The following is a 13,924-nucleotide window of genomic DNA, read 5'->3' as shown; positions in this document are numbered from 1 at the left end:
TTTTATTATTAAAGTTAAAAAATAAAAATAAAATAATCACTGAATCAAGTTTTTCTATGCAACGGAACAGATATACTGCTTTTCTTTGCTTGACATCTCCTCACACTAAGACCCAGCAAGTTTTAAACTGCTTTTAAAACAAACACAGGAGCTGAAGGAGAAAAACCTCCATGTTCTGGATCTAAACTGGGAGGTTACTGGAAAGTGTGTGACCTAACTGGAAATGTGTTAGCCTTAATTTGAGGAGACAAAAACAGGCTGACCTTAAGTTGTGGATTTAGCTTCATCTCAGCTTTGAGTAAATATTGTATTTATTCAAGCCATTTTGACACCAGGCGCAAGCAGTTGTGACAAATCAGGTGGCAAAAATACTGGTTATTAAAGGACAAGTGACTGCCTATTTTGTGGATGAAATCTGTCCTTAAATATAATTGTTCTAATATCTAATTGGTCCGAAAACAAGGCAAGGTTTTTTTCTTCTTCAGGGAAACGGGTCTGAAAGGGTGGTGTAGGCTAATTTTAATCTGATGGTGATTAACACAGCTGAGACGTAACCGTCACTAAAGTACCGAGTAACCAAGTGCAAGAAGATGGCGAGCACTGAAAGCTAGTAAAAAGTGTATAAGGCCAATATCGAGAGCCGTTATTAGGCTGAAGGCAGCCAGCAGTAATGAAGAGTCCGTCTCTGTCATGCTGCATGTCTCACTAACTGAACTAAAGTTCTTCCACACGCTGTCCTGAAGCAGCAACCTGCTCTGGAGGAAGCTGGCAGGCGACGTCATGCAGCAGGAAAAGAGCTGCATGGAGAAAGTGTAATAGGTCTTCTGACGTGAACATCTTAATCTGTTCACACATGTAATCAACCTGTTTCACTCATCTATATTTAAATATGAGGTTGTTTTTTTTTTTATCCCCCCCAAACAATATTTTGTTTGCAAACCTTTATTCCAAATATGAGCCTTGTAAAAGGAGTGCCATCTTATAGTCCAACCGATGTGCTAATCGCATTCGTTCAATATGCGCTTTAACCAGCGCAGATCCGTTTTACACTCTCTACTGCAGAAGCTTAGCATCGATTGCATTTGGAGCAGATTCCCAGGGATCTTCAGTAATTGAATATGAGCCCCACAACACACAAATCAAACCCTGGATGAACGTTTCTGAGACGCAGCTGACGTGAAAGCAGAGGGTAGGAATGTGTGTGGATTCTTGAGCTGGACAGTGCACTGCTATTATTCATGTGCAAAAACAATCAGGAGTGGTGCACAGGAACGCGCCGTGTACGCTCAACTGTTTCAGTTCAGGCACGACATTTTCCTGTTTCCTAACAATCCCCAGAGACGGCGGCTGTTTGGTTAGGTTATCAAAAGAAAAACCTCCTCAACAGGGCAGTCCACTGGCTCTAAAAACACACAGACACACCAGTTAACCTGCTGGGTTTTCTGTCCAATCAGAATTTCTCATTCCACTGTGACTATCATACTGCCACACTGTCATAATGTGAAATGTCCATCAATAGACTGGAACTATGGGACTATGATTGACTGTAAGCAGAGATGTGAACCGCAACCACATGCGCGGGGGTTCAACTTCCAACAATGAATCAAAAATACTTCATCGACAAGTCTAATCATAAAGTAAAACTACACACTATTGAGCATGATATGGAGCGCTCATTAAGCTGTCCCGTTTATGTGACGATTTTTTTCAGTGAAAGTAAACTTTTGTTGTGTTTTCAACTGAGCTTCTTTAAAATATTACTGGTTCTATACTGGTGGCAGCTTCTGGTCCCTTTTTTACATTTGTCTGAAAAGAGGAATAACTTTTCTGAAACGCAGTAGTAAATGGATACGAGCCCTACGGTTGCAGTCAATAATTAATGGCTTCCATGAAAACTGCAGCATTTTCAAAGTTTCTCGTGTTCTTATCTGAACAGCGAATCATTGTTGTCCAAAACTCGAAACAAAGCTCAAGTTCACCCAACACCTCAGAAGGTGACACACCTATCGAGGTACTTTATCAGAGTATCATGAGTGATGTTATGATGCCAGCAGAAGGTATAAGAGGAGAACATAAGTTATATTAATATCCTCACGAGTCTGCTTTACTTCACCGGATTCATTAATAAACCCGGAGCCTTGTGCAGCTTGTTAGGACAGTTTAAAAACTTTGATTAAATTGTAGATGTGAAACAATCTTTTTGTCTGTCATACACTAGTTACAGGAGATTAAATTAAGAATATTGGATTATATTTGAAAGGATTCATTTAGGGGTAGTGGGTAGCAGCCTTCACCTCACAGTAAGAAGGTAATGAGTTTGATTCCGGATAGATTGGTTATATATTTCCCAGTTCATCAATCAGGTCTTTCAACACCGGGTGTGTAGAAGAAATGACTGGAGACAAATTATGACACGAGCTGTTGAAGAACTAGGGTTTGCACTTTGTTAATCATGTTTCATTCACAAAGATCTGATCGGAAAACTGCAAGCTTGATGGAAGCGATATAAAAATAGAAATTACAGGAATTGGAAAAGAATTTGATGAATAATTGACACTCAATAAAAACAGACATTGGTATACTGGAACCCTTGACTGACAAAAAAAAGTTTCACCTCTTTTTGATTTCCACCGATTGTAGATATTTAATACTTAAATTTCTACCATTTCTTTGACTTAGGTTCCGAAACCATTTGGAAATGGAATAAAAAGGAGAAAAAAAATAAAATCAAGAGTTAGACATTAGAAGGCTGCTATTACATAATCTGCAGCAAAAGCAAGAACATGAGCTGGGACTCCATATGCGTCTGTAATGAGACTTTCCACTGTGGCCGTTCCGATTCCACTTTCCTCTGAAGCGCATTAGATTCTCCTTCTGAGATCATGGAGGTTTCTATCCTCTCAAAACGTCTCGGCTCCACACACAGCTATCATCATACATGAAGAGATTTCTCTAAACAGATGAGGTTTCAAGCTAATCACAAGAGAAGCCCCGTCACTCAGGACAAGGTGATGGACAACCAGAGGAACCCAAAGAGACAGAACCAGTTCGAAAACCATGCAGATTAGAAGGACAAGAAAAACTTTCTAAAGGAAACTTTAAAATGATCGCTATATTACCATTTTCAAGAGGACCTAATAGTCTGATTCCACTCGAGTACATATTTTCATGGTTTATATTCCAACATAATCGATCTTAATCTGGTGATTTATCTCAGTCTATAGTTCATCTTCTGCAAGAAACTAATTCTTTACAGTGTTGTTTCTACATCCAGCTGTGCTCCGATTTGCCAGTTTTCAGGAAGCTCATCTCTCAACATTGCTGAACCTGTCAAAATGCGCCATCAGCACCTGTAATTTGACATCGTCCTCACCGCTGTGCCCAGAGCCGATGACCTACAAGAAGATCCAAAATGCCCCCCCCCCCATCCAAACAGATGCATCACCGGTTTACTTAAACCAAAACCCTGGACTGAGTGGTAGCAGTAACTTTTACCTGATACCATCACCCTCTCAGGATGCATCTGGTAGCTGCTGCTTCTTCCCGGGAGAATTTTGCTGAGTCATAACAAATTACACCTACTGCATGTGAGATGATGACACCTTTACTGAAGGCAGGATATTAGTGAGTGTGCAAAGCTCCTTCCTCCCTCCATGAAGACGTCAGATACTCGCACTCGTACCCCTCCATCAGACTCTGCAGCGGCACCCGCATGGCAGATGGAGGGTTTCAAAGTGCAACCTCAACACGTCTTCAGTAAACCCTACATTAGCAATTTACAACTAATCACAGGCTGACTTAACCTTGGCACTCAGACTCAGGATACAAACGAATTTCGGAGTATTCAAGGACACCACAGCTTCCAATAGCAGCACATTTCTGACTATTCTGCAGGTCTGCATTGCTCTTCAGTGGGCTGAGGCGGTTCTTGATGAACCATGGGCGGATCTTACCTCCCACATTTTGTGGACCCTCAACCGCAGAGAGCCCACTCTAGTCGTGGTTCTGAAATGTATGGCTTTGTCACTTCCTGTTTCGCCCTCCTCCTGTTGGTGACACATCAAAATCCCTTTCTCCGAAAAGCCTTGAGCTGTTTTTCCAAACACTCCTCTACTTAAATGAATACTGAAGAAGATGTATAGAGCAGCTGGTTCGATTTAAAGGTGAAGATCCAAAATGTATATTTCCACCTCCTGTCACATACGGAATGCTTGATGAGCACATACCGGAAAATATCTGCACTTCAGCTTGTAAAAGTAGTGATAAACCTGTTTCTAACCTTCTGAACCTTCATGCAGTTTTCTTCAATGTCATGTCCCTCTTTTTGAAACTATTGTTCTGTTGTTTTCTCCTCATGCCTTGATGAACCTGATCTGTCCAGACCAAACTGTGTCCTTGAAGCTTTACTGAGCTTGTAACGACACATCTGTGGAGAAGATCAGGATGGAAAATTATCATAGGTTGTGCATGCAGAGTGTATTTGTACTCAGATTGCATTTTGAGTTTTTACTCTGTAAAAGTACCTTAAAAACGACTGTGTTGTATTTGTCACTGTATAAATAAAGTTGAATCGGTCCGTAGATTTTGTGAACAATCAAAAACAACAACCAGTAATTGAGTGGACAATGAAACCAGAGCACGAGGAGCATGATGCTGCAAAGATCTGACAAACGTGTGAATGATTTGAGTTTGATGTTCAGCACAAACTTGGATTAATGGAAAATGATAGTAATTGCACAGAAATCCAATCGTCTTGAACTCAGAGCTGCAGATGATCTTCAACTACGAGGTGAAAATAATAAGACACTTCCACCACCAATGTCCACAATGCTGATGGATGACATTAATAATACTCGGGTTGTATTAGGGATTTTCTTCTTACGAGTACAAGTATGTTGTGCAGTATCAGACCCAATACCGGTATCGGTGCATCCCTAACAAAAACTTTTGTAAGAGTATGCTCAAAGATCAACTAAACTAAAAGGGGTCAAAAACTGCTTTGTGGTTTATCTTGGTAGCCGTCAGTTGGCCAAGTAATGCTGTTTACACACTAATGCAGCAACTTACCAACAACAAAGTAGTGAAACTTACTCGTGAACATGGATAATCAACATGGTTTGCCGGGTCAACCAACTCAATCTAAAAGTCAGGGTTGTTGTGAAGTTAGACGCTGATCGGACTATGATAAAAGTTAAAAAAATAACGACATTATAATGCAGTGTGTCGGTTGAGCAAGAATGGTGCTGAGGTGTCGAGGTGCAGCGATGAGGGAGCTCCCGTTGATCCCTGGGAAGAAGGGGATTTGTTGGAAGTTATGGGGATGTGACCTGACCTTTGTTCACCTTGCTGTGTCCTGTTTGCTCGGTGATGATGTCAGCAGCACGTTGACGTCACGACTTGTGCACACGAGGAAGGCAAGAAATGTTGCTCCTGAGATTAGAACTCACCAATACGATGCCCCCCCCAATAGGGCAACGTGTCACAAACTACACTCTTGTTTTAAAAATCAGTTTCAGTGTGAAAACGGTACAATGGGGAGACGCCTGCAACAATTCCAAAACAGGAGAGCCTTGACCAGAAATATTAGCAGGTTCATTTATCAATTACTTGTTGAGGCTTCATCCCATGTCTGACAATATAGTCCAACTCATCAGCTGAAGGTGACAAGTTTCACTGAGTGAATGGAATATGTTGAGCCTGAACACCTCCATGTTACTGCAGGGAGCAAAGTGCTCTGTACTTTAGAAGCATTTAAACTCTGTTATGGTTGTTGTGATTAAAAGCTTCAAAAGGGTGTTAATAAAAATATATATTTCAAGCACAATGTTCAAAATATCTGACAAAGAATTTTGCCATCCTGTTTTGCTTTTAGACTAGTCTTGATTAAAATGCTTTGCTTAGTTAAAAGAGAATTGCCAGCAACATCCCCATCAAGTAATGGCATGTATTATTGGAACCAAAAGTGGAGAATGAACGTGAAATGTGGTTTGAGGCATTTATCGCACATAAGATGAAGTTTTTTTGAACGGAGACTGACGTGCAGTACTTTTTGGGAAAGTGCCAGACTGATCATTACATGAACCGTCAACAAAGCTGCGTTGCATCGCAAAGACAGAACCTCTGACCACCGAGGCCCTGAGAGATGTTTATCAACCTACAAGCATTTTTAAATGAATGCTTCATACTTTTATTCATTTTTACAAAACGACAAGCCACGTTTGTCACGTTGAGAACAGTGTGTGACGACGCAGTTGAATTATCAGAATGTTCTAAATCTGAATAAATACACGGTGTAATAACCCCATACAAAACAGACGTGACCATTGTGTAGCGTCCCCTCATCTTAATAACGGTCTGTAAATGTCTGGGAAGTGAGGCCAGTTGCTGGAGTTTTACAAGAGCAACATCTTGTCCGACACTCACTTCCAGCCAAATATTTTGTATTGGAGAAAGATGTAAACTGCAGATATCCGGACTCTTCTACTGTGAAGTCACGCTGTTGTAACGGACGCTGCGTGTGTGGTTTAGTTGTCCTGCTGAAATATTAGAGGCCCTCTGAATCACGGCAGACGGTTTGAAACCTGCGTGTTCTCTTCGGCACGGATATTGCATTTCCAGACTCGTAGCCTTCCTATGCCACGGGCAATAATGCAACCACCTATCAACAGAAACGCTGGCTTTTCCATTGTGCACTGAGAAAGTCGGTGGTCCTTTTCCTCTTACGTCTGCAGGACACATCTGTTGCCTGTGAAAAAAAAACTTCCCAGTTGGACTCATCATTTGGCCTCTGTCCATTTACATCAGACTGGTTAAGGATATGTTCAATCTGGTTTACATGTATAGTCCTTCTTCTGGGTACATCAAACAACTTCAACTAAAACTTGGTGGATTGCACAGTGAAGCTCGCTCACAGACAATGGTATCTGAAAGTGTGCCTGAGCTCAGGATCCTACCCGTTCCTATAGTAAAGCCTCAGCCATGCCCATTGCACAAGGACATTTCAAAACAATCATTTACCACCAGCACTGAGCTCTCCAAAAGCAATTCAACATTTTAATGAAACAGCTTCATGTTCTGGATTTTAGTTTTCAGCTTTTTTGAGAGACCATGCCTCTCTGAAGTGAAACTTTTGTCCCCAGTTATTATACCCATATTACTGATCTGCTACAAATACTCTAGTTAGTTGCCAAATCTTCTTTCAGTTGTGTTTTTGTGGAAATTAACTTTTTTTTGTACACATGCCAACTTTTGGGAGGTGTGTTGCTGCCGTCAAACTTAAAATGTCAATTTGTACTCTACCATATATTATCATGTAATAATTGTAATATCTGTTACATGGTATAGGAACTACTATAAATGAAATTAGTTTATGACTGGTGCACCCTGCTTCTTTTCTCCGTTTTACACACCCTGTTTTTATATACGGGAGGGTGTACTTAACAAAAAAAAATCAAGCAACAAGTTGAATAAGTTTGTGAAAACTGAAAATGAGCATGATCAAAACGAAGAAAGCAGAAACTAGAGAGGAAAGTGTAGAGACAGCTGCTGCCGCACACAGGCCTCCTTACCCAGCAGCTTCTTCACCTCCTCCACACTCATGTAGATGTTGACATTCGGTTTGTTGTTGTTGTTGTTGTTGACGCCTAAAGGGCTCCCCAGGTTGGCGAGGCAGCCGGCCCCCTCCAGCTCCAGCAGCAGCAGCAGCAGCAGCGGCAGCAGGAAGAAGCCCCGGAGCCCCGGCGGCGGCCGGCCCCGGGACTCCGACGGGCTGCCGGAGCCGCGGATCAGCCCCGACATGGCAGCGCTCGCTTCTCTTCTTCTCGCTCTCCGCCGATCTCTGTCTCATCCGTAGCTCAAGTTAATCCCGTGAGACAACATTTCCAGTAACTTCCCGCCGAGCCGTCACTTCGGACTCCTCGCTTTTCCTCTCTCTCGTTAACTTTTTCCTGGTTCTTTTCTCGGAGCGGGCTGAAGCGGGCTGGAGCGGGCTGAAGCGGGCTGGAGCGGGCTGGAGCGGGCTAAGTTAGCCGCAGCGGGCTAACTTTAGTCGGGCTGTTGCTAACAGTTCGCGGTCGTAGCTGCTGCTGAGATTTTCCACGTTTTCCAGCCCCGGGAGACACACGGCCGTTTCCAGTCACGTTGGTTTGTGTAGGTAGAATCCGGAGAGGTTGTGTTTTTCGCTTCAGAGGCGCCCAGAAGTGTGGAAGCGGCTCATACATCCATCGCTGCCCGTCCGGCCGTGGCTGGGCTCCGTCCCGAAGCTTTTTCCTCCGCACTGTCTCGGCTTTCACTCCGAGCGGGGAATGCTGCCTTCACATACCCTCGGAAATAAACAGGCCAGTCGAGTTTCGCTGAAAGAACAAGTCATTTCAGAACAGCTACCGTGTTCTTACGGCCTTAATGCAGCACGTAAAACGACATAAAACCACATAACTAACCCAGATCTGCTGTGGCAGCATAACTAACTGTACATCCTTAAACGATCATTCCGACTGGAACAAGTAGATTTAGAATTTCCGAGGTTTCCTAAAGGCAGCGCCAGACCCTCCAGTCAATCTGGAGCAGAGCTCCAACCACACAGCCCCTGGCCCACCACTCTGGAGAAATGTAATGGTAAATGGTTTTCACTTATATTGTGCTTTTCCACCACGTGAGCAGCCCCCAAAGAGCTTTATACTGTATATCACATTCACCTTTTCACACACGCACACACCAATGGAGGTGGCTATGATGGAAGATGGGGTTCATTGTCTTTTGTCAGGAACACTTTGATGTGTGGAGAGGGGGAGATGGGGAATCAGCCTGAAACACCTGCAACAGCAATTGAGACAACCAGTCTACCAACCAAGCCACGGTGAATGCTAGATCTTCCCATCTACTTTATGTTAGAATCAGGATCTAAAACACTTTATTGCAGGTCAGGTCATTGCTATAGGACTAAGATGTTTGTTGGTATATGGTGCAAAACCAACAAAGTATACACTACATCGTGTTTCTAACTTCACTAGATTGGTTGTGGCTTCAGACTTTCTTGTGAGTCCTGTATCAAATCTGAGGTGAAATCCCCATTTGTGAAACTGAAAACAAAAACTAAGACATTTCATGTATTTGACATCCAAAAAGACCTAATAATAATAAAAACCCCTCTCACCCCACAAATGTATTCATATTTTCACCAGCATGTGTCGAGTGTCAGAACTTGCAGATGACTGAAGAAACATCATCTTATAATGACAGGAGTATTACAATTTAAACTTCTAAAGCTAAGCTGAAAAGATATGTCTTTCGGGTTCGTGCCATCATGTCCTCCAGTAAACTTCCAAACGCCGGAAAAGATGCTTCACCGTATGTTTTGGTTGTCACTTTTGGTTTGACAGCAGGACATGAGAGCTCTCACACTCTCATGATAAAAGCAACTTCGATAAACAAAGAGAAAAACTACTGAGTGTTTTAAAAAACCATCAAGAGCGGGTTAAGCTATTGTCAGCTCCTGTCAATGGTCATTGAGATCCACGATTTTGCTCTCAAGTTAATTTTATTATTTTGATTCACCTGTGTGTCATTTACAACCAATTCAGTCATAAAAAATGTGATTGAATAAAGTGTGAAATAAACAGCTTTTCCCTTTCATTTAGTTCTGTCATGATTATTCTCATAGATTGAAATGTAAAAATATTCCAGGGAAAAGACGTTCATCACATTATTAAGACGCTTTATTTATTTTTATTTCTGATTTAAAGAAATGCGTGGCAAAAACTGAGACATTGTCAAAGGGACGAGGGACGGCATGCTTTGAACTGGACCTTTTCATAAGTTTTTGGTCACATATTTAAGATATAAATATTTGATGTTCATTTTATCTGTATGAGAGACACATTTCTATGTTAACTGCATGTTTCATTCAGTGCTTTGATTAAAATCAGTTCACAGATTTGACATCTCCATCGCAATCAGGCACATGATATTTCAGACAAAGCAGCAGTCAGCTGGACGCTGAGGCTGGTGCTAAATAACAGGCACTCGATGCATGGCAAACAAAGCATGTGTGTCATAGGTCTGCAAATCAGATTAAAAAGCCAGTTTCTTTAATATTAACAGTGCAAATAAAAAGAAGCTATACAGTTATTATTTTGCATAGTGTGACATTTTGCTATGAAACTTCAACAACTACAATTACTACTGGTATTTTATTAGTATTTTTAACAGTTGTAGCCATTTTTAGCAGTTTTAGCTGATTAGCACTTTCACTTTTGAAATGTTTTTGCTTTGTGACGTGTCGGGATGTCATACATATTTCCTTGGGCAAACTCACAAAACCATTCTTTCATTTACATTTGTCAAGTGCAAGATAAGAGAGAAGAGCAACGCTTCAAATCAGATAACAATGTTTATTGGGATATATTTCTGTGAAAGCGACAGGGAGTCACTGATGAGCCGAATGCAGCTCCCGTGTCATGTGTTGCTCGTCATTACTGACTACAGCGTCTGAAAAAACTGTATATTCTATGATGGGTGTTGTCGGGACTAATTGGATCATTCATGACTGAAAAGGCTTAACTGTTACTGTGTTTGTCTTTACCTTATATCTTTTTACTAATTTAGACTAAAGTCAGGGCCAACTAACAACTGTGAGGAAAGAATATCTATATTAAAAAAAAATTATAATAATAAAATTGACACACGTAAGTAGTTTAAATAATAAAAATATATGTAATCAAAAGAATAGTTATTGTTAAAAATCCAGTTAAATCTTGTTGAACTGAAATAAAAAAAAACTTCCATCAGAGTTTTCAGTGTGAAGCTGGTGATTGATTTAATATGCTATGACACCATGATGGAAACAAAAACATCAGAAAGCACCAACAGTTTTTACATTTTTATTATTAAAATATTCACCTACAAAAATGGCCTATAAACACTATTTACAAAGTAGCGAGCGGTGATGCCTGCTAAGACACAGAGAAAAGATATTTTACACAGAAAGTAAAACAAAAAAAACACCAAAACTGTGCGCTATCATCAGAGGAAGGCAACAACTCATGGGCTCTGGTGAAGATATACATCTTCTGGCGTCGTCGTGAGGAGATGGTTGGGCTGACATGAGGAAAAGGATTGGGTTTTTTTTTTTTTGTTGTTGTTTTTTTTACATTTACTTCCCTGAGGGACAAACATGCAACTGAATCACAAACACAAACCTCTGCTCATGTGTCAGCATGGACATGGAAATGAGGTATATAAGGTCTCTGATGGAGCGCAGCCGACCGCTTACCGTTGGCATTTGCATAGTTTGCATGAAACACCCATCAGCATCGTGATAAATGACGTGGGCCGTTTCTCCATCTGATTGGTGGTCCTGGAGTGAGGCGCTCTCCAGACGGGAGGAAACAAACGCAGCCTCTTTTTCACAAGACGAGTCGGAGCTGAAGTGTCAGCGCCTCCCAGCAATGAAACAATGACCATCCTCAGTTACTTCAAGTAGATTATAAACATCAGAATGCAAGTTGGGAGGTTGTTTTTTTTTCATGTGACAGTGATGACAGTCCTTTCATCAGCATCCGAGCGCTGCAGAGGAGAGGACAGAAAAAAAAAAAAAAGAGAGAATTACTTAGAACAACACACACACACAGTATTCTCAATGAACTGTAAAAGTTTTTTTGTTGAAAAACAAACAAACCTTTATTGTTGTCTGTTTGTTCTTCTGGCTGTTGGAAAAGTTAATACAAACACGTTAAAATACTCTCACCAGTTTATCTTTTGCTGGAAGTAGTTTCAACGCAGTGGAAGACCAGTAAACTTACTCTGACTTTTCCTGGAAGGCGCCGGCTCACAAATCTCTCGATAACACACATCTTGCTGGACTTTATATGTCCTTTTATACCTGCAGTAGAAAAAAAAAACTTGTTTCTTTCTTTGGTCCTTTGGCTTATATTTGAGCAACACATTGAAATGTTACATTGCTTGTAATTAGATTTCTGAATCTTCCAAATGATCATCTGTGATTTTATTCATTCGACTTTAATGACGCGCACAGCTGATGTGGAGCTGTAGAAGCTTGTAATCTCTTTTGTTTCTGAGATATAAGAGCCTTAAAGGGGTTCCATAATGCAAGAAATGGCCACGCATGTGGGCTTTGTGAGCAACTTAGTTCAAGAAACAAAACAAACCTCATAAAATGAGCGATACATTAAAATATAAAAAAGAAAACCTGCTGTGGTTCAGAGGGGAAAATTCTAAAATACCAAATATTGACTTGTTTTTAAACAATGTCCAGCAAGACCCAACTGGGCCAATATGCAACCTCTAGTTAACTAGTTAGATTGTTAACCATGTCTGACGGAGAGAAATGAAAACCTACAGTTCTACTTATCACTCGATGCTTTACATTTTTAGCCTGCTCTCACCGTCTGAAACAAACTGTTGGTAGTTATAAAGTATGTTTGTTCTATCTATCAGGTCCATCCTGAGAACGATGAGGTGTCGATGAGACTACAGGTTGGTGATAATAAATCCGTAATGATCCGTACGTTACCCGTATAAAGCAAATCGAAGCTGCTGAGGGAGGAAAACGTTGTGTCGTCTGCTGATATGACGTGAGCGTGCAGAGTAGGACTAATGCGGTGGGATGTGACTTACAGGTAGTGGCACACGCCGCCCTCCCAGACGGGCACGCTCTTGGTCTCAGAGTAGAGACGGGTACACGGGTGCGGCACTCGCTGGCACGCTGCAAAGAGGCATCACACAAGGAGAGCTGTGAGTGTTTGAGTAGCGTCAGCAGAGGAAGGTCTGCTGGATGGTTTAGGAGCCATGTGGGATAGAACCGGGCCCTTCGCTCCGGCTGATGGATGGTTTTAGGAAAGGAATGTTTAAACAATCTGACGGGGGGATGTTTGGGCGAAGAGCAAGATTCAAGAGGGGGCGAAGGTATGTCGAGTGTCTGATTGTACACAGCTTCATCAATGTGTACTTATTAGAGAACTCAAACTCCTTTTTTTACTCTGTTTGGAAGGTGGGAGGTTGACTTCAGCCTGCGTGTCGTAAAATGACTTCCCTCATCAGATTGCGGTTCAGCAGCTGGGTTTCCTTCCTCATGTCTTCATTTGGTTCTTGTGGGTGTTGCTCACCACTGATACAGATACTTTCCACCGCTGTACTGTAAATGTGTCCCACAGTTATCCCAAAATATTTTAACTTTCACAATTCAAGCCACCTCTGGATGTTACCTTCGGTTTTAGGAAACAAATTGTCATAATGAAAACAACTTGGACCCTCGATGCTTCTCACATGTTAGTAAAGTGACACATTTTTGAGGACAAACATCATGTAAAATACTAAGAAACAAAGAATCAACAACAAATAATCCATTCATCCCTCCAATCCCCTTGTAAATAAAGATTCCTTCCAGTACTGCACCAACTGCATTATGCTTCCCTCCATAAAGTCTTTTTCTCTCCAAGCCTGTTCAGATGAGTTGAAGCTGAAAACCAGAATAAATCATGAAGTAGAACATATCGAGAATAAGCCCTCACCTTCTTGAAATTGTATTCAAAACATTTGGACTGTATTGTTGAAACTGTATACTGTTTTTTTTTTTTTTTTTTAAAGCACAATGTTTAGATTTTAATTGGGACAGTTTAACCTCAGTTTGACCTCCTTCTTTAAACTGGTGACTTTTCAAAGTCATTCATGACATTTTAGACTTTGTGATTTTATTCAGGACATTAAAGTATACACTACTATCTTTAACGTTATAATATTCTTTAAAACCTTTTAATGTTCTTGTCAACACTTCAGCTTGACTTTTCAATGTCATTCTCAGCATTTACCTTCTAATCTCCATCTTTTAGTGTTATTCTCATCAATCAACATTCATTTTACAATTTATCTGTAAAAACATATGGCTTAGTGACATTAAACATTTGTTGTT

The 13,924-nt window shown here is 41.0% G+C and overlaps 2 protein-coding genes across 3 annotated transcripts in view; both read right to left on the bottom strand.

The window, feature by feature from the left end:
* ryk (receptor like tyrosine kinase) overlaps nucleotides 1-8,294 on the bottom strand; it is a 44,862-nt gene extending 36,568 nt beyond the window's left edge. For both annotated transcript variants that reach the window (XM_080472719.1, XM_080472720.1), the window contains exon 1: nucleotides 7,569-8,294. In XM_080472719.1, the coding sequence (XP_080328845.1) occupies nucleotides 7,569-7,797 (229 nt within the window). In that variant the 5' untranslated portion in view covers nucleotides 7,798-8,294. The remainder of the gene's footprint in view (nucleotides 1-7,568) is intronic.
* Nucleotides 8,295-10,863: 2,569 nt separating this feature from the next.
* Nucleotides 10,864-13,924, bottom strand: part of sned1 (sushi, nidogen and EGF-like domains 1) — a 34,311-nt gene continuing 31,250 nt past the window's right edge. The window contains exons 28-31 of the mRNA XM_080474244.1: nucleotides 12,634-12,721; nucleotides 11,799-11,878; nucleotides 11,675-11,702; nucleotides 10,864-11,562 (exon numbers count right to left, since the gene is read on the bottom strand). Coding sequence (XP_080330370.1) covers nucleotides 11,677-11,702; nucleotides 11,799-11,878; nucleotides 12,634-12,721 — 194 coding nt within the window. The 3' untranslated portion in view covers nucleotides 10,864-11,562; nucleotides 11,675-11,676. The remainder of the gene's footprint in view (nucleotides 11,563-11,674; nucleotides 11,703-11,798; nucleotides 11,879-12,633; nucleotides 12,722-13,924) is intronic.

The sequence above is a fragment of the Lipophrys pholis genome, assembly GCF_963383615.2.
Source record: "Lipophrys pholis genome assembly, chromosome: 10".
Taxonomy (NCBI): domain Eukaryota; kingdom Metazoa; phylum Chordata; class Actinopteri; order Blenniiformes; family Blenniidae; genus Lipophrys; species Lipophrys pholis.
This window is presented reverse-complemented; position numbering and strand designations above follow the sequence as displayed.